We start from the raw sequence: 18,547 nt of genomic DNA, 5'->3' as shown, positions 1-18,547 counted from the left end.
GGTTGCATTTAGAATGTGGTTTACATATTCTGTGGAGCCAGACTGCACTGTAAATCACACCAAAGTAGTACAGGAACCTTTTCCAAAATCCCACTGCACAGAGTCGCATTGATGTGAACCAGCACCATTGAAAATAGATTTCTTTTGTTATGCTATTCTGTGCGACTCAGTTTGCATTTGAAATCGCACTAGTGTGAACCAGGCCTCATTCAGTTCTGTAAACCATGGGCTTCTTTCAGAAAACTTAAGAATGATTCAATACTTCATAGATGAAAGGGGGGACTAGAACTCCACTGGCTGACGAGTTAATGATATCATATAATTACCATGCATTATTATTATTTTTCTATTACCCCACTTTGCCATTTACACAGTGTTGGGAAACAGCCGATGTGGTGCAGGACCTGAGAATAGTTCATTTCTGGGAATTTTACTATCAAACATTCCATAGGTTCTTTCTTTAGAAAAGACCAGTTTCATAACCTTGTAGAGTTCATGTTTCTGTCTTAAATAAATTCTGTAAGTAATTCTGTATGGAGAGACCAGACAGGACCATGCTGAGCCACAGTCTTATAAATGAAATTGCTTGAGTGGCGTTTTGCAGACGGAACCACTGCTAACAAGATTGTAAATATTGCTGTGAAAATGGTTTTTCTGTTTGTGTTAAAAATGTCACTGTAAATTTTGAAATATCATCACCAATGCTGATGCCATTTTTGTAGGAAAAGCATCATTTCTTTTTTTTTTTCTTCAATTTAAAGGAATATTTCTTTGATGAACCAGAAATTGATCGCACTCTGCACTCTGTCACATCTATAGTCGGCACAACAAAGGGGGAAGTGCAGAGTCATTGACAAGAGGTAATGGTTCTGTCCAATAGAAAAAAAAATCAAACAAAGCACTATTTGCTTCTAAAGTGATCACATAACCTAATTGCAGTAAAATTTCACAAAAGCAATACGAAATTTCCAGTAACAAAATTGTTGCTGGTAATGGGGTCTCAGTATCTCCTATAGGCACCAATATCCTTTTTGTCATATCTAATAGGTCTCATCCTCCACAGGCTACATGAAAAGTGTAATGTTATCAGATAAAGAGGGTTCAAAGAAAGGAAAAAGTTAACAGTGCAACTCGTGTTTAGGTTTCACCACTATGAAGGTCACAGACAGGGCCATCTATACCATAGGGGAGCAACACATTTTTGTTTAAAATTTCGACCTGTAAAGGTGTGTGTGCGTGCGTGCGTGTCCCCTTCCCGGCCAGCAGAACACGATGATTACTGCTAGTGGCTATAGCCGCTGGCAGTTATCACATATAAAACATATGACAGGCTAGTTGTATTGTAAAGCGCTGAGCAAACTGTTGGTGCTATATAAATCCTATATAATAATAGTTGTAGTGAAGTGGATCAAATTGGGTGCAGTCAGCCTTGACCATACATGGATTGAATCTCGGGCGCTGCTGAACCAGACAAATTTTGATCCTTGTATGGCTGGCGTAAGGTTGACTACAGATATTGTTATAAGAACAGCAGGGAGATATCTAGTTGTTCCTTTAAGTGTCACATGAGTGTCAGGACCTACCTCTTTTACTTTAAAACTTTGGATCCTTCAGTCTTCTCTAAGGCTAGGTTCACACCTATGTAGGTTGCGTTTGAGCCGTTTCTGCATTATGTTTTGCACTTGTGTTTCTGCCGTGTTTTTGATGCGTTTTAAATTTTTTCTTTTTTTTTTTTCTTGTTGCTAGACCGATTTAAAATGCACAACACATGATTTTCTGCAGCATTTCCATTGAAGTCTATAGAACCAAAAACAGAAATTTGTGCGTTAAAAAAAGTCCCTGACCCTTTCCAAAAAACACACTGGGGTAAAACGCGGAGATGTGAACATGTCCCATAGGAAATCTTGTTAAATGGACCGTACTGCGTTTTTGCAAAACGCTGCGGAAAATGCTTAGGTGTGAACCTAGGGTGAATAAGACTGATTGTTGGAAAATCTCTATGACAGGGCCTGACAATTTGGAATATGTTGGTGTGAAGTATTGAGACCCTCTGACTGAACTTTTTCTCTGCTGGTGCATTAGAAATGGCCCAGTAATTGTAAGCATAACCTGCTTTTATTAGGTTGTTTGTAGAAGTAACAGTGAGCAGGGATGAAAACATTTTATCTTGGTGCTGTAAAGTGGCTGATGAGATCATAGGTGACATCTTTTCATTACCGTCTCATGTGGCACAATGACAGAAATGTAACTGCTTCCAAACAGATCACTTTGTCACACAATAGGATGCACCCAAGAAAGTCTGACCATTGCTTAGGTTGTTTGTCACCACAGTAGCCCTCTTCTATAATAACCTTTGCAGCTTTTAATTGTAATCCATGAATACAAAAGCTATTAATACAAAGCAAAAGTGCACTTTGTTACACAAATAAGTTTGTGTAAACAAAAAAGTGTATATTGCATTTCCAAGAACCACTATAGACACAGGCTTAAAGTGTTACTAAACCCCCAACAGTAAAATCAGTCTGTATATGCAGTAAAGCATGCTTGTTATACCCACTGTGGAACCTAAGGGGTTAATCCTCCACATTGTGTAAAAACGCTGTTTGATCCTGATTTCTCTGATCCTCCCCTTCTTCCAGTGTCCCCCTCCTATCTCCTGATAAGACATGTATTGTGTGGAGTCACTCTGCACATGCTCAGTTTGGAGTGTATTGTTAGGTTTTTTTTTTTTCTTGGGAGATTGCATGTGATCAGCACAGGGCCAATCAGCACTGTCCAGACAGAGGACAAAGGTCCTGCATCCTCCTAGAGCAAAATGAAAACTCCTTTTACAAGCTTTAACCAGTGCTCAGCTGAACACTGATGGAAGTCACAAGATTGCTCTAACTGCTGATGAGTAAAGGTATTTAGCAGTTTATATTTACTAAAATAATTGCACTTCCATGTTCTGTGTATTGTGGGAGACCAGACATAGTGAATGCAGAGTCCTGGGTTTAGTAACACTTTAAGCCTCGTACACACAATAAGAAAATCGTACGAAAAATACCGCTTTTGAAGTTACCGTACGATAATCTGATCGTTCGTACACAGCTTTCGAGAGCTGATCACGACAGTTCATCCGAAATTATCCGAAGGGACAAACAAGAAAAAGTTTGTTGTACTAATTAAATGAAAATCGTTATGATCTAGTATTGTATAATACAAACACAACACAATACATTACAAAATTCTATCCTATCACACGAGAATGTTGAGTAACCTTTTCATTTTTGATATGGAGACAAGCATGCAAAAGAAAACTGGACGATCATTCGTCTGATATTCTTACAGTGTGTACGAGGCTTTATAGTGTAATTCCAGTAAAAACCTAACTAAGCTAAAATCTACTCCCACCCCCATTATACAGTACGCCTATTCTATATACCCTGTAAAAGGAAAGATGTGTATACGTACCTATTCTGAAGTCGCTCTGGTCATATTTAAAATTCCCTGTTCCTATTTTTATTTTGCAGAGTCTTGGACCTATCTTGTTTATGGAGAGCAGGGCTGGACGCTCATGCTGGATTGGTGAATAGGACACTGGATATCAGCTCTGCCTCATAAACCGCTTTGTCACAATTTTTTTTTTTTTTTTTTTTTAACGGTCTAAAATATTTATTGAGTGGCTCTATTTGTGTTGTATAATATTCTGGGTGACAACTGGGAATAGTCCAGAAGGAGTAGAAGGGAAACACTACTATATTACTAGATTATCTATGCTAATAGACTGTAAGAGGGTTCATCTCTTCTGATTTATAGAAACACTATGCCTAAAAGACTCACTAAGAACATTCTCAACTACATATGTAAAGGGAAAGGGAGATAACTGATGTGTATATATAGAGCTGAGGGCATTCTTCAGAATATCTTTCTACTATCTTCAGTTCTAATATGCTCTGTAGCTCCAAAAAAACCTTTTTGTTTCTTTTCCATTTTCTTTTCTTTCCTGTTTTGCTTTTTTTTTCTTTTTTCTTTTTTTCTTTTTTTTTTTTTTTTACAGTATTGGAATGTTTAGATCCCCTGTCAGATTTTTGTGGACTGTATCATTCTCACATCCTGTTCTGTTCTGATGACCACCATATATTCAGTACACCCTGTTCATACAGGTGGTTAAATGGGGTGGCAGGTAGTTCTGACTGCAAGGCATCCTCCCCCCCCCCCCCCCCATTTTTGATCTGTTAAGACCTATTAAATCAAATGATACAGTACACAAGTGAGAATTTGAAGTGAGAATTTCAGTATAGCAACCTAAAGGTTGTATGCAGTGTTCAAGCCTTGATTCCCTATTTCTCAGAATTGATTCTGCCAGTAGAGTGAGTTTACTGCAGATGGAAGGAAGCACCACCACAACTAGGCTATCTGATACTCCTATGTGATCAGAGGTACAAGGACAGATAGTGAGGGGAATTAAGAATCTAGTTTATAAACATTTTGGAGATTAAAGAGAAACTTCACTCCCCCGGGTTAATTTAAATAATTAACCCCTTGTTACCTGGTCAGATGGTTTGAGCTAAAATAGCATGTTTATCCACCCAGGGAACTGAGTATTGTCCCTTTATTGTATGCCAGGTGTCATTCCTTTTTGGCATCATCAGGAGGCCAGTTGTCTCTTCTGGGTCCTAGCAACCAGCCTCCTAATGACACTACACTTCGAAACAAAGGGGGTTCTGCACAGTTTCAAAGCCTGCTGGGATGCATGATGTGGCTATCCCAGGAGGCTTTGGGCAGTGGGAACGTCATTTTCTTCTAGATGAGGGAGGAAGGTGGAAGCACTGGGAGCGCTCTGATGAAAATAGGTATCACCAATTTTCCTCCAAAAAATGCTTTTTCCTTGCAAAAAGGAGGGGAGAGTAAGATCAAGTTAAAAAACTGACTTAAATTCTGCTTTAAGACCTCATGCACACTGGGCATACAAATGCTGCTTATACAGGTGGTTTTTTTTTTTTTTCTCAGCCTGTAGATGCATCTCTTTTTTAGCCTAACCTGTGTTTGTGCACATTTGGGGGCTTACAGGAATATTTGAAGATTAGGGTTTACGGGCCGAAAAAACCCCTAAAACATCACAAGCACATTTTTGACTTGACATGCATAAACACTGCATTTTAGGTGCGCTCAGCGTTTTCAAGTGAATATAGTGAAAAATGAGCAGATTGGAATGTTTTGGGGAAAAAAAGTTTATAAATGCAAACGCACATAAATGCATGTGTAATACAAGCCAGTATGAGCGTTTTTTATTCTGCTTTTTTATGTCAGAGGTTCTGGCATTTTTTCAGGCACCTCTTGTGCACGGACCCTAAAGCAGATGAAAATGTTGCATTTTTGTTTTTCTTCCTTGCAGGTACAATGATTCATATTTTAAATGAATTGCCCTATATAACTAACTATACAATGCAGAGAGTAATAATATGTGGCCTAAATCTCTGACACAGTGGTGAAGTAGGTATAGCCATAATTATATTGTGGTAACCATTGCTAAGTAGGTTTTTCTTTTATACACTGGAACCAACGTACCGTCTTAAATAAAAACTATCTACTCCCAATCGGCCTTTGTATTTGGATTGTTTATTGCAAATTCATTGATGATTGAAAACTAAAGAAATTCTTAACTGGCTCCACTGGCTTCCGATTGCGCAACGGATCAAATTCAAAATCCTAACACTGACATACAAATCCGTCCACCACACTGCCCCAAACTACATCACTGACCTAATATCCAAGTACCACCCAACACGCACACTCCGCTCCTCACAAGACCTCCTTCTCTCTAGTTCCCTGGTCTCCTCCTCCCATGACCGCCTCCAGGACTTCTCCAGGGTGTCACCCATCCTCTGGAACTCCCTGCCCCAACCCATCAGATTATCACCTACTCTCCTCTCCTTTAGGCGCACCCTGAAAACCCATCTCTTCAGGGAAGCCTACCCCACCCCCTGCTAACTTGACCGACCTCCTCCACTCTTCCTACCACTCCATCCCCCACAGCTATCTCCTCCTGTGCCACCATCCCCTCCCTCCTAGATTGTAAGCTTGAAAGAGCAGGGCCCTCAATCCCCTCATGTTTTGCATTGTATTGTTGTTGTTCTGTCGCATGTTCTGTCCCCCTTTGTAATGTACAGCGCTGAGCGAACCATTGGGGCTTTATAAATACTGTATAATAATAATAATAAATAACTGATAGGGCCTATTATAAAAGAATGGGCCTGTTTGTAAATACTGGGCAAATACTAGCAATATGAGCCTGCTTGGATTCATCCAGCTCTACCATTTATTTGCCATATTGTATTGTATCTGTAATGTCTACCTTCATTTTGTAAAGCACAAACTGTTGGCGCTCTATAAATCCTGTATAATAATAATAATAATATTCTGCCAGCAACCACTTATAAGGCAGTGAAGGCAAAGGTAGTAATTGTTAACCAACAGAAGTGAATGGTCTGCAGTGAATGTGTCCGCATCCTCCGATCCATGAGAAAGTGTATTGGTTCGAATTGGTGACTATCAATTTGCCGGTAACAGGATTTGCCTATATCCGAGTTGGCGCCTGCTGTAAGTCTGACCATACATTATACAATTTTCTTGTTCAGTCTCTGCCAATCTCCTTTAGATTTACCTTCAACTATATAGTGCAAAGGCCTGCTTGACTGATACAAATTGAAAGTGTTGTTTAGGTTTGACCTCTTAGTAGTATATGGTTTTAGGTAAATCTAAAGAAAATGGTATAATGTTTGGCTAGCTTAAGATGCAAGTGGATGTTTTGTAAATGGTGGAAATAACATCAAACAAATTAAAACAAAAAAAAGTTTACCTCTGCTTTTCTTTCACTTCATACGGAGGTTTTTGAGTAATTTATCAAAAAGTGAAGGTGAAGTCAGTAAAGTTATATACTGAGAAAAAAGAAAAGATGACTACAGCCGTATTCAGAGCCAAGGGGGAGAAAACTTTTTTTTTTTTTTTTGCCAGTCCTCTGCTGAATTCAATTACTACTTTGTCAGGGGCTACTATAAGAAAAAGTGAAATGTAGCTGTATGCTAAACTGGTGGTTAAAAAAAAAAAAGAAAAATTTTGATATCACAGTAATTAAAAAAAAAAAAACCCTAAATTGTTCGCTTGCAAGGAAAAACTAGTATCAGCTTTAAATTACAGGTGGCATGCAGCTACTGAAGAAGGTAATATTGAATGGCCTGGAGGTCGCTAGTTCAGTTAAGGTGGCAAAAAACTTTAAATCGTTTTTTTATGTGCAATAATTTTGCACAGAGCAGCCTTGATTTTCCTCTTTTCAGGTCCCCCGCTGGCGTTCCTGGCCCCTCCCTCTTGCCAAGTGCCCCCAAAGCAAGCAGCTTGCTCTGCGGACACTCATGCGTGCTCGCTCCTGAGCCACTGCTCTGTGTTTTTATTCACACACAGCTGCAGCTCGATCTCTCCACATTAGCTCAGTGTTTGGCTCAGGTAAGTATAAGAAATTGGGGAGGGGGCTGCTGCACACAGAAAATGTTTACCTCAATGCATAGAATGTAAGAAGGTACAAAAACCTTGAGCCTTTACAACCACTTTAAAGCAAAACTCCAGTTAATTTTTTTTTTTACCATGCAGCGGGGCTGCAAGAGCAAGCAGCTTATTAGGGACACCCGAGCAGGCTTTCTCTCGAGCCTCTGCTCTGTGTGTCCATTTACACACAACTGCAACTTGACCCTGCCACTCTCTCTCCTCATTGGCTCACTGGCTGTGATTGAGTGCAGCAGGATTCAATGGCTCATGCTGCTGTCTCCGTCATTGAAGACGGAGAGTCCCTGAAGAGCCGAGGCTCTCATGCACATCGCTGGATCGCAATGAGGCTCATGTAAGTGTTAGGGGGGCTGGGGAAGGAGCTACACACCGAAGGTTTAAGTACCTTCATGCAAAGGTAGCATGAGGGTAAAAAACCTTGAGCCTTTACAACCACTTTAAAGTAGATGTGAACCAAATCTTTAACACGTTATATATTCTTTAAAAACCCCCATTATATTCTTTGAAAATCACATGAACATGTTAAAGTCATTTTCAATATTTAAGATCTGCAGCTTTCATTAACCCCTTTACGTCAGCCGCACACAAATGTGCGGCCTCCCGGCGTCTGGGCCTAGACGCCGCGCGGCCGCACATTTGCGTTCATGTAACAAAAAACATATGTGCTGAGAGCGCGTGCCCTGCGCGCTCCCAGCACACATGTGCAGTACTCACAGAAAGGTCCCAGTCCGCTCTTTCGATCGGGACCTTTGCAAATCATTTGACCGCCGTGACGATGCGTCACGGCGGTCACATGATCTCTAAACCGCCCCACCCGTCCCGCTCCCGCCGTCTGAAACTCTTAAAGGGCCAGGAGACACTGGCGGGAAAGGGTTAAACAGCATTAAAACCCACCATAAAGTTTAGTATTCAGTTCCTTCCTGTTATGGAGTGACAGGTCTCTGTCTCTGCCTACCAACTTCTCTGCTGCATTGTCACAGCTGCAATGGTGGTCCTTTTATAGAGAAGAGTATTCATTCATTCTTACATACACAAATAGATTAGTATATCTATTTATTACAGGTATTTATATAGTGCCCACAATGTATGCAGTGCTTTTTGTATTGTAAATTCACTTCAGTCCTTGCCTTCAAGGAGCTTACAATCTAAGGTCTTTATCTTACATACACATACTAAACACCATTTAAACTGGAACCAATTAACCAACTGGCATATCTTTGGAGTGTGGGAGGAATACTCAAAGGGAGAATATGCAAACTCCATGCAAATAATGTGCTGGCTGGGATCCGAACCAAGGGACCCAGTGCTGCAAGGCTGATGACCGCTAAGCCAACTTGATGGTTAACTTAAGCTACCTGAACAGTATATTAGGATCTGCTAATCATTTTGACATGCAATTTTAATTAAAGGTAAACTGCATAAGTATTTATCATAAATTCAATCTGAATTGTGCAGGTCGGTGACAGGTTTCATTTTTAAGGGAGATACAGTTGGTCCGGCTTGTCAGATGGCAGTTGTCAGCAATGATGAATCGCCATCAGTTCTATATTAGGATGTGATTCTAGGAGACTGGATTCTGGTAACTGTAGGCTGTAGTCTAGGCTGACATCAAAGTGTAACCATACATCAGTTGGTGTTATGTCAGTAACCAGGCAAGATTCTCTTTACTTAATGACAGTAACTCTACACAGCCACTGTAAGTGATGCTTTCAGGCCGGATGAGGTTTCGTTAGCTGGGCGCTTCAGGTGTAATTATTGTTTCCGCCATAGTCCTTCAATACCTGCAGACAGGACAGAAGATTGCTCTGTGCTCCCATGATATGACTTCAGAGGCTGGCAGGTAAGGGGTGCTGATTTGTACGGCTATCAGTGTACAGCTATCATCCAACATTCGTCCAGATGCTACTAATGAGCTACATGGGCTTGTATATAAGATTGGCAACTTAGAGCATCATTGTGGTAACAAGACTATATTAAATGCCATGAGTTCCGGTTTACAGTCTTTACACCAATATGGAAACATTTTAAATGAAAAGATCTGTTACTTTGTCTACCAGAATCCAGATTTATAAATGCGGGCAATCTCTTGCATTCTCGGATAGTTTTAGGAAATTATACATTCCTGTAGGGATAAGTGCATTAGTGCGCTAGCCCTCAAAGTATCCCTTGGATATAGTGAAGAAGAGTTGGACCCCCCTGTCAAGATTTATTGCTGTCTGCATTTCATTTGGAAAGATTCACCCAACATCTCTACTTGTGGCCTTATCTCTGAAATACAAAGGGAGAGGAAATCTAACAGCATTTATCATTGTCCTCAGGACAAATCACCTAATTGGGACACCTGATCTGGGGACAACTGTCTACAAAAGGAATTCCCCTCACTTTAGGAGATTTCCTGTGCCTCTGGGACTGGATGTGCAGGGAAATTTCCCCAGTGATACACAAATAGCAAAAAAAAAAAAAGAAAGCCTGGCAGGGTTTTAACATTTCTCTTGTACAGTGGTTTAGAAGCTACAAATGTCATGCAGTCATTTTGTAGAACATACAAGTCATAGGAGTGGATGACCATACTTGCTGGGCACAGATGTTTATGCACTTTAGACACCTGCAGTGTCAATTTCATTTCATTTCTATGTAAAAATAGAGATTATTCAAAAATATGTTTGTCCCAGACAATTGATTTTTCCCCAAAATAAACCAGTATGGGGGTGACTGCATGGGTTGGGGGGTCTTTTACATACAGTTATTCCACACAACAACCATTTTTCCTGGATTGGGTAATAATTATTTTATGTCTGCGGTCATACGAAAGCACATACAAAACAATCTCCTCTAAAATATAGAAGTGTCTTGAAATTTAATTAATGAAAAGAGCTGGAAATGTTATCCTTTAAATCCAAGTATTTTGTAACAATAGTGTAATAATTGTATAATTCTTTGATATCGTCTCTTTTAGTGGATTTGTGTGTGTGTGTGTGATAATCTTTCTATTGCTTAGACATGTGCTTGTTTAATTGTGATAAAGTCGAAAAGCTTAAACATTCAACACTAAAACTGGCCATACATGGATAGAATTTCAGCTGGTTCAGCAGGGACCAGCCAAATTTCAATCCATGTATGGGCAGGTTGGTTGTACAACCGGCATGTCAGATTTTTGCCCCTCGACCAGCGCTGCTGGCTACAGCCAACAGTGCTGATCAGTGTATTCTCATGGTGGGGAAGTCTCCCTGCTGTCAGAATACAAAGACTCGGCAGGAGGATTCCCCCATTCCATATGGAATGTGTGGATGGGGGATTTAAGTCCTTTTTTTTTTTTTTTCGCTGAAACTGATGGTTGAATGGAATATATATATAGAAAAAAAAAAAAGAATCATGTATGGCCCACCTTTTACAAGAGTTTCTGTTCAAGTGAGTTGTAAGCGATCGGTGTAACTTTCAGATTCTCTGGTGTAATTAGTATCTGTTGTAATCACACATAGGTGTTGATTCACGAAAGGAGTAGAGCGTGTTCATTTTGCAAAGAATACCCAATCATGTACAAGGAAACTGTTGAAAAAAGGACATGACCTGATGGTTAAAGTCAACAGTGTCAACCTTGTCACTAAAGGAAAGGATAATTAACTCTGCAAAGTGAACATGCTCCTTAGTGAATCAACCCGTATGCTTTGACATTGGTTATATACAGTAGTCATTGTACAGCACATGTCGCTCCGATAGGTGCTAGCCCTAGCAAAGGACAGATTTAACTTTCAATGTTCTAAAAAAGCAAAAAAAAACCCCTAACTACAAGAAATTTGTCATATAGAGGACAAAACTAATTTCCAGTTTTGGATAAAAAGTGAAAAAGAGCTAGAACCTCTGGTGTTTATAGCTATTTCTGTCTCCATCGAGGGATATATCAAGGGATGTGTGTATGTATGTATGTATGTATGTGTATATATATACACACACACAAACATTTCTCATCTTGCTTGATCAGGGGTTCTCAGGAACATGGTTCAAAGTAAAGCCCAATTCCAGACAAAATTAATTTTCAATTTTGGATAAAAGGAAAAGGGCTAGAACCTCTGGTGTTTATAGCTATTTCTGTCTCCATCGAGGGATATATCAAGGGATGTGTGTATGTATGTACAGTATGTATGAATGTATGTATGTGTATATATATACACACACACAAACATTTCTCATCTTGCTTGATCAGGGGTTCTCAGGAACATGGTTCAAAGTAAAGCCCAATTCCAGACAAAATTAATTTTCAATTTTGGATAAAAGGAAAAGGGCTAGAACCTCTGGTGTTTATTGCTATTTTGTCTCCATCGCAGGGATTTCTCTTAACTTTGTGTTCTGGTTACAGGGTGTCACATAGACAAGAATTTCGGGAAATCATTTTAAGGGCACAAAGACAGCAAAAATATGGCATGCGTCTGGATTCTAAATTATATAAAAAAAATTAGTTTACCTAAAAAGCTCAAAGGAAAATTTCTGGCGTCTGTTGAGTATATTCCAGATGTAACACAATATACAGCATTTTATGTCTTTTCTTGTGTGACAAAGTTCTACCTTAGTGTGCTTGGCTCTTTTATTGACCATTTATTAATAGTCAAAGGAATCACCAGCTTCTCAGGAGTAAAAGAAAAATTCCACATCCCATATACAGAACATTTCAGATACATACAACTACATCATTGGATCAACACAAACCATCTTGACAAGTGAGCAACTATGTATATCAAACCCCATAGCTCACAGACTAAGGGTGGGAGGGGGAGCATTTGCACCATGTTACACCTTAAATTCGGGGTGTAACATGGTGTAAAATGTGAACTTAGTGAGTTTAGAAAAGAATTAACATGGCTTAATTTAGTACCCAGACAAATAGCCCATGCAGCCATTTCCTTTCCTAAAACATGCTTTCTGTTATGTTCAGCTCATGCTAATATGCTCCAACTATAGTGTTCCTCAGGGCTTTTTACCCAGAGAATAGGTGTAGGAACTCAACCATGCCCCCTTTCCCAGGTTGTGTTTGGGGTGGGGGGCATGTCTGTGAAATGGTGGGTGTGGCCAAGTTGCACTAACAGTGTGAGGGTCTTAAGGGGGGGTATTGCTAAATATGAAGAGTGCATTATGTACAGAGTGCAGAGTTCAGGAGTGCGCTATGTACAGAGTGCAGGGTTCAGGAGTGCTCTACGTACAGAGTGCAGAGTTCAGGAGTGCGCTACGTACAGAGTGCAGAGTTCAGGAGTGCGCTAGGTACAGAGTGCAGGGTTCAGGAGTGCGCTATGTACAGAGTGCAGAGTTCAGGAGTGTGCTATGTGCAGGAAAGGAGTGTTGTTTTTATAATGGTATGTGCAGGAAAGGTGTGCAGTGCATACGACAGTGTGTGCAGGAAAAGAGTGTGCAGTGTATGGTGTTATGTGTAGGAAATGAAGTGTATGACGGTGGGTAGAGCGTGCAGGAAGAGGAGTTTAGATAGTATGACAGTACAGAGTGTGAACGAGCCCTAATTCAATGCTCCATTACTGCAGCGACCACTGGGCGGTAGCATGCATAGAGGCAGCAACTGTTAGCTATACACGTACAGCCAGTGCCTACCACCCTCCTGCACACTAATCCCCCTTCTGTGCCTCCCTGCCACCTTAACACCTTGCCCCATTAACACTTTGTCTCCCTGCCACCTTAACAGTTTGACATCCCAGCTTACCTCCCCATACACATCCTCCTGGCTGTATCACCAAGGCTGAGCAGTGAGCTCCCTTCCCGCCTGCACATATTTCAACAGCAGCTGGCATGACAGATGTTCTGCCTCCACCACCGAGCTCCTTCTGCAGCCAGCACTAGAGGTACTGAGAGAGAGTGCTGGAGGCAGAAGAAGGGGAAAGGAGGGTAGCAAGGAGGCGAGGGCTCTCACTTGTATACACAGAAGCCTTGCTTCTGTGTTTACAAGTGACGGTAGTGAACAAAAGCACAGTGCCAGAGCTGGAGGTAGTGGAACGGAATACTACCAAGTTCCTACCATAAAAATGCATGTTTTTGGTCTAGAGCAGCCTTTCGTAACCTATTTACTGCAGAAGAAGTCTTAAAATGATTTCAAGGTCTTGGGGAACCCCTGCTAACACCAGTTCATTGGGGGTCAGTGGGGAAAAATGCCCCATTAAAATGGTGGTCAGTGCATGGTGGTTGGTCTTGGATCCACCCCCTCCTGTAGTTTCTGCAGCCAGTCTGTAGTGGGTGGGGCCAGCTGGGTCCCTCCCACAGCTCTGCTCATTGCACAGGACGTTGGCAGCACAGTGATGATGTTGCTGCTACTTTTATATGGTATTACTTGAATTTATAAAGGCGTTTGGTGCACACAAATTGGATATATATCCTTTGTGGCTCTTGAGGAATATATTTTAATGAGAGGTTTTGTCCCGGGAGTTTATTTTCAAAGTGTAACTATATCCAAAATCTAAAATGTAATATATCACAGTTTACCAGTCCTTTGATGGCGGAGGCTGTATTGGTTTCCTCTTTTCAAGGTTTTTTTTTCTTTGTTTGAGATTTGAGTTCAGTGCACAGGAAGTGGCAAGAACCCTGAAATTCTGGCAGAATCAACATGTTTTTTTCTGTACTTGCAGAAAATGTAATTGGCCTGAAAAAAGAGAAAACCACTGCAGCCACATCTGGGGACTGGTAAGCTGCAATATATTATATGCCTGTTCTTGATTTTATATATAGTTTTTACTAAAACTGAAAGCATTTTTTTTATTTTTAGTTTTGAATAGAGTAGAGAGGGATTAGAACACCTGTCAGTTTTTTTTTATTGCTGACTGAGCACTGAAAACATGCAGGAAGGTCCCTCCAGAGGACATGACGTCCATGGTTGCCAAAAAGAATGTAAAATTTTGATTTGTTTGACCACTTGGCAAAAGACCATTTAAACCACTTCCCACCAGCCGCAGGCATATATGCAGCCTCACGGCGGGTGTGCTTTAAAGCTGATTGGCTGAAGATATGCTTCTCTATATAAACACTTTACTGTGCTGAGAACGTGCGCTCTGCGTTCTCCGAGCACAGTAACTGACAGGTACTGGAAAGCTACTGCTGCATACATGTGATCAGGAGCTTTCCAATCATGTGACTGCTGTGACTGCCAATCACAATGATCAGATGATCTCAATGCCCGCCTCTGCTTCCCTGCACTGTAAAATGGCTGGGAGGCGGTGGTGGAAAGGGGTTAAATGAGCTTTGACCCAGAGAAGATGGTGGCATTTCTGGATCATGTTCAGACATGGCTTCTTCTTTGCATGACAGAGCTTTACCTTGTATTTTTGGATGGCTTGATGGACTATGTTCATAGACAGTGATTTTTGGGAGTATTCCTGAGCCCATGCAGTGATGTCCTTCACAGGATCATTCCTGTTTTTAATGCAGTGCCGTCTGAGGGCCAAAAGATCACGGCTATCCAATAATGCATTTTGGCCTTGTCCCTTGCGCACAAAGATTTCTCCAGATTCTTGGAATCTTTTGATGCTGTTATGTACTGTAGATGATGCTATATTTAAGGTATTTGAAATTTTATGTTGAACATTATTCTGAATTTTTTTTTGCCAATTTTCTAAATTTTATTTTTATACCCTTGTTTGCATTTTTTTGTCATCTTTACCTTGGGTGTTATATGACCTTGTTCTGGCATTGCACTATATTAAAACATTATCCCTCTTGCAAGATGCTCTTTTATAGAATAAAAATAGCAATCCTTAAGCTCTAGACAAGTGAAATGATTTCATCTGTCTGATGCAGATGGGAGGAAACATTTACTTCATTTCCTTTCCCCACTAATCACTGTAACATAACTTTCTAGCAAGTTGCAAGGCGAGAGGCTGCTGCAAGGTCAGAGGCTGACATGTGTCAGACATTTATGAATATATCTAAAAACGAACCAGGAATTACATTATGGTATCTTTGAGCCAGCATGTTAATTCTGGAAGAATATACAGTACTGACCCTGGATGATGCTGTCCTTCTGGAAAGAAAAGCAAAGACATTGTCAGGGTAATGCTGTGATTTCGTAGAGAGCTAATTAAAGCTTTGGCCATACTTCTCTTTTAATAACTTTGAGTGTTACAATTACATCTCCTAGATTGTAACCTCGAAAGAGTAGGGCCCTCGAACCCCTCGTGTTTTGTCTTGTTACTGTATTGTCTCATGTACTGTCCCCCACTATAATGTACAGCGCTGAGCAAACCTTTTGGCGCTAAATGAATAATGTATAATAATATAACATAGCATGAATGCATAATATGTCAGATGTTCAGTCCACTTTCACTTACAGATACGTTTTCAAAATATCTAAAATTGTGTTGTGCTGCTCTTTACCATCTTAAATAATTAATTCTGTGTCAACCCATAAATATAAATATTAACTGTGAATAAATATAAATTGAAAAATGATGAGAATTTCTCTAATCAAATAAAATATACAAGTGATCCACCCAAAACTAAAAAGGTAACTATTCTCACTATTGGGATATGTCAGTAATCACATATCCTCATATCCAGTGAATTATTGCATTAATCATAAAATGTATATGTGTTCAAAACTGAAAAATAGCCCAAAATATTAAACATTTAAAAGATTGTACTACTACACAAAATCAATAATTAGGCATCCCTATATAACAGTGGGTTAACACATTACTATCAGTGTACTCCAAATATCTATCTATCCATTCAGTCGTATCCAACCCTTGGCAATTCAAATATATATATATATATATATATATATATATATATATATATATATATAAATACACACACACACACACACACACACATAAATCTTCACATAATGCTGAAATCTGTGCTCAGCCACCAGCAGAAAAGCTCGCTCACTTTGACAGTGGACCTATATGGATACACAGGTCACAAAAGCACTTGATTATAGTGAAGCAACCCTTCATCCACAACTCCTAAGGGCAAATGGTGAGGACAGGTCCTCTTTCCAACTCCAGCAAGTCCCCTTTAAAACATCGGCATCACCTCCATACAGCTCATACAGAGACAAGAGGAAGCCCCCAATAGTGTAGTCATTTTTATTACTCAATAAAAGCAAATAAAGCCACAATAAAATGCAGTCCCGCAGTATTATGAGCCATCAGACTCTATTACCAGCATTAGAACAACAGATTTGTGGCTTCAAGTTCCAGACTGAAAGTGACATCACTTGGTTCTGATGCGTTACCACCCACCAACATGGCTCCTTCAGGAAGCCAGACGTTGTACTGCTGTTTATAATGCTCTTTACATATGGTGTAATTTATTTTGTAGGTCTTCCACTGACGTGAGCACAGACGATCCTCCCAAGTGGCCTTTGGTTAGGTCCTATATGTCATCATATGAAGTAAGTCGTTATGTGCTTAAGTGCCAGAAGGAAAGAGATGATGCTCTCCGCAGAGAGGAGTCAGCCAGAGACAAACTAAAGCATCTCGAAGTCTCCACTCGAAGCCAGATCCAAGAGCTTAAAACCAAAGTAAAGGACCTGACCAGCGAGAATAAAAGTCTTCACAGAACTGTGAAGAAACTGCGGACAGAGGTGGGTCTGGAGGGAAATCCTAAATTCAAAGGCAAAGTGACAAAGGATATCATCAAGGAGCTGCAGGAAATGGAGGATCAATGCTCCCAGCTGAAGGAGGATAACCAACTGCTTTCTGTTCAGCTGCGGGAAATGGTCCCAGCCCTTGTTCAGAACCAAAAGCAGAAAGCAGAGCTGCAGACCCAGATACAGGACATTAAAAACCAAATGGAAGATTTATCAAATGAAAATGCCCGTCTATCTCAGCTGTTGCAAGAGAGTCAGAAAGAGAAAGAGAACATAGAGAGGGTCTACCTCATGCTCAAAAAATCCATAGAGGATGCCAAGAAGGTTGTACACCGGTCTGTACAAACCACCACCTCTATCCCCGTGACTTTACAACCCACTTACAAGAAAGTTTCCAGAGAATCCTCTAGTTCGCAGGCATCCCAGTTTGTTATGGAGAAGAAAAAGACCTCTTCGGAAGCAAGTATATCTCCTCCAGTCTCTAATGGCAGCACACCAAAGCCATATGACAAAACTGTGCGCAACCAGTCCTCATAGGCAATGATTTCTCTGGTTGTTCTTTGTGCTTTCTTGATGTTGAAAGTGAGCCTTTCTTTTTCCCATGCAGGGTAGATTGAAGGGATTACCTAACTCTCCACCCTTCCCCATGCTCCTGTATTCTCAATCCCATGCCCCTTAATCTCCTTATCTCTCTGCTACACCATTCTGTTCAACAAGGACCAGGGAAAGAAAGCTGTATGTGAGCTCCAAATTCTTCCCTACCCTCATGCAAAGCACTGGGGAGGAAGCCGTGGACTCACTGCAGAGGTAAACTACACCCCTACTGAATCAGATCTATAATTCTGCAATCAACAAGGCTCATGATCCCTGCTGATTGAAGAGCTTTGACTCTGATTCAGTAGAGGGCTTGTCAGACATCTGCTTTGAGACCACTGCTTCTCCAAAGATAGCAAAGATCCCACTCTTCAGCCTGCTGACAGGGGAGAGGCTTTTCAAAACTGTGGCTGATATTTCCAGGCTGTGGCTGATTTTTAAAGAAAACGAGAAGAAGAGTAAAACACCAGAACATAGTCAGAACTTCTTATCTGCATACTTATTCACAGGTCCATATCTCAGAATATATTGAAGCCATGAGACAAGCACGACAGCCAGGCAACTGCAAGAGTAGTATGAACATTCTTTAAATGAGAAGTATGGACAAAGCTTTTTTGGTCATACTTCTCTTCTGGGTCACAGGAGTGCACTTACAGTTTTTTCTGGCGTATAAGACTACTTTTTATACTTAAAAATATACTCAAAAATTGGGGGTCGTCTTATACGAGGGGTATAAAATGTGAACCTTGAGTTTGTTTGGGTCAAGCTGGCTAGATCTGCAGTAATGTACATACAGTATACCGTGCTGAGCCAAGCTGGCTCACAACAAATGTC

At 40.5% G+C, this 18,547-nt stretch overlaps 2 protein-coding genes across 2 annotated transcripts in view; both read left to right on the top strand.

Annotated features, from left to right (window-relative positions):
• The window catches only part of YIPF1 (Yip1 domain family member 1), a 32,181-nt gene extending 26,602 nt beyond the window's left edge, over positions 1-5,579 (top strand). The window contains exons 9-10 of the mRNA XM_089666600.1: positions 762-860; positions 3,513-5,579. Coding sequence (XP_089522726.1) covers positions 762-854 — 93 coding nt within the window. The 3' untranslated portion in view covers positions 855-860; positions 3,513-5,579. The remainder of the gene's footprint in view (positions 1-761; positions 861-3,512) is intronic.
• An 11,305-nt stretch (positions 5,580-16,884) lies between these two features.
• LOC149429302 (uncharacterized) lies at positions 16,885-17,869 on the top strand. Its single transcript, XM_089666578.1, has one exon. It carries the CDS (start codon positions 16,907-16,909, stop codon positions 17,654-17,656), a length of 750 nt encoding a protein of 249 aa, XP_089522704.1. The 5' UTR covers positions 16,885-16,906; the 3' UTR covers positions 17,657-17,869.
• The last annotated feature ends 678 nt before the right edge of the window (positions 17,870-18,547 follow it).

The sequence above is a fragment of the Staurois parvus genome, unplaced genomic scaffold (genome assembly GCF_062004578.1).
Source record: "Staurois parvus isolate SC_StPar_1 unplaced genomic scaffold, SC_StPar_1.0 ptg002753l, whole genome shotgun sequence".
In the NCBI taxonomy this organism is placed as follows: Eukaryota; Metazoa; Chordata; class Amphibia; order Anura; family Ranidae; genus Staurois; species Staurois parvus.
This window is presented reverse-complemented; position numbering and strand designations above follow the sequence as displayed.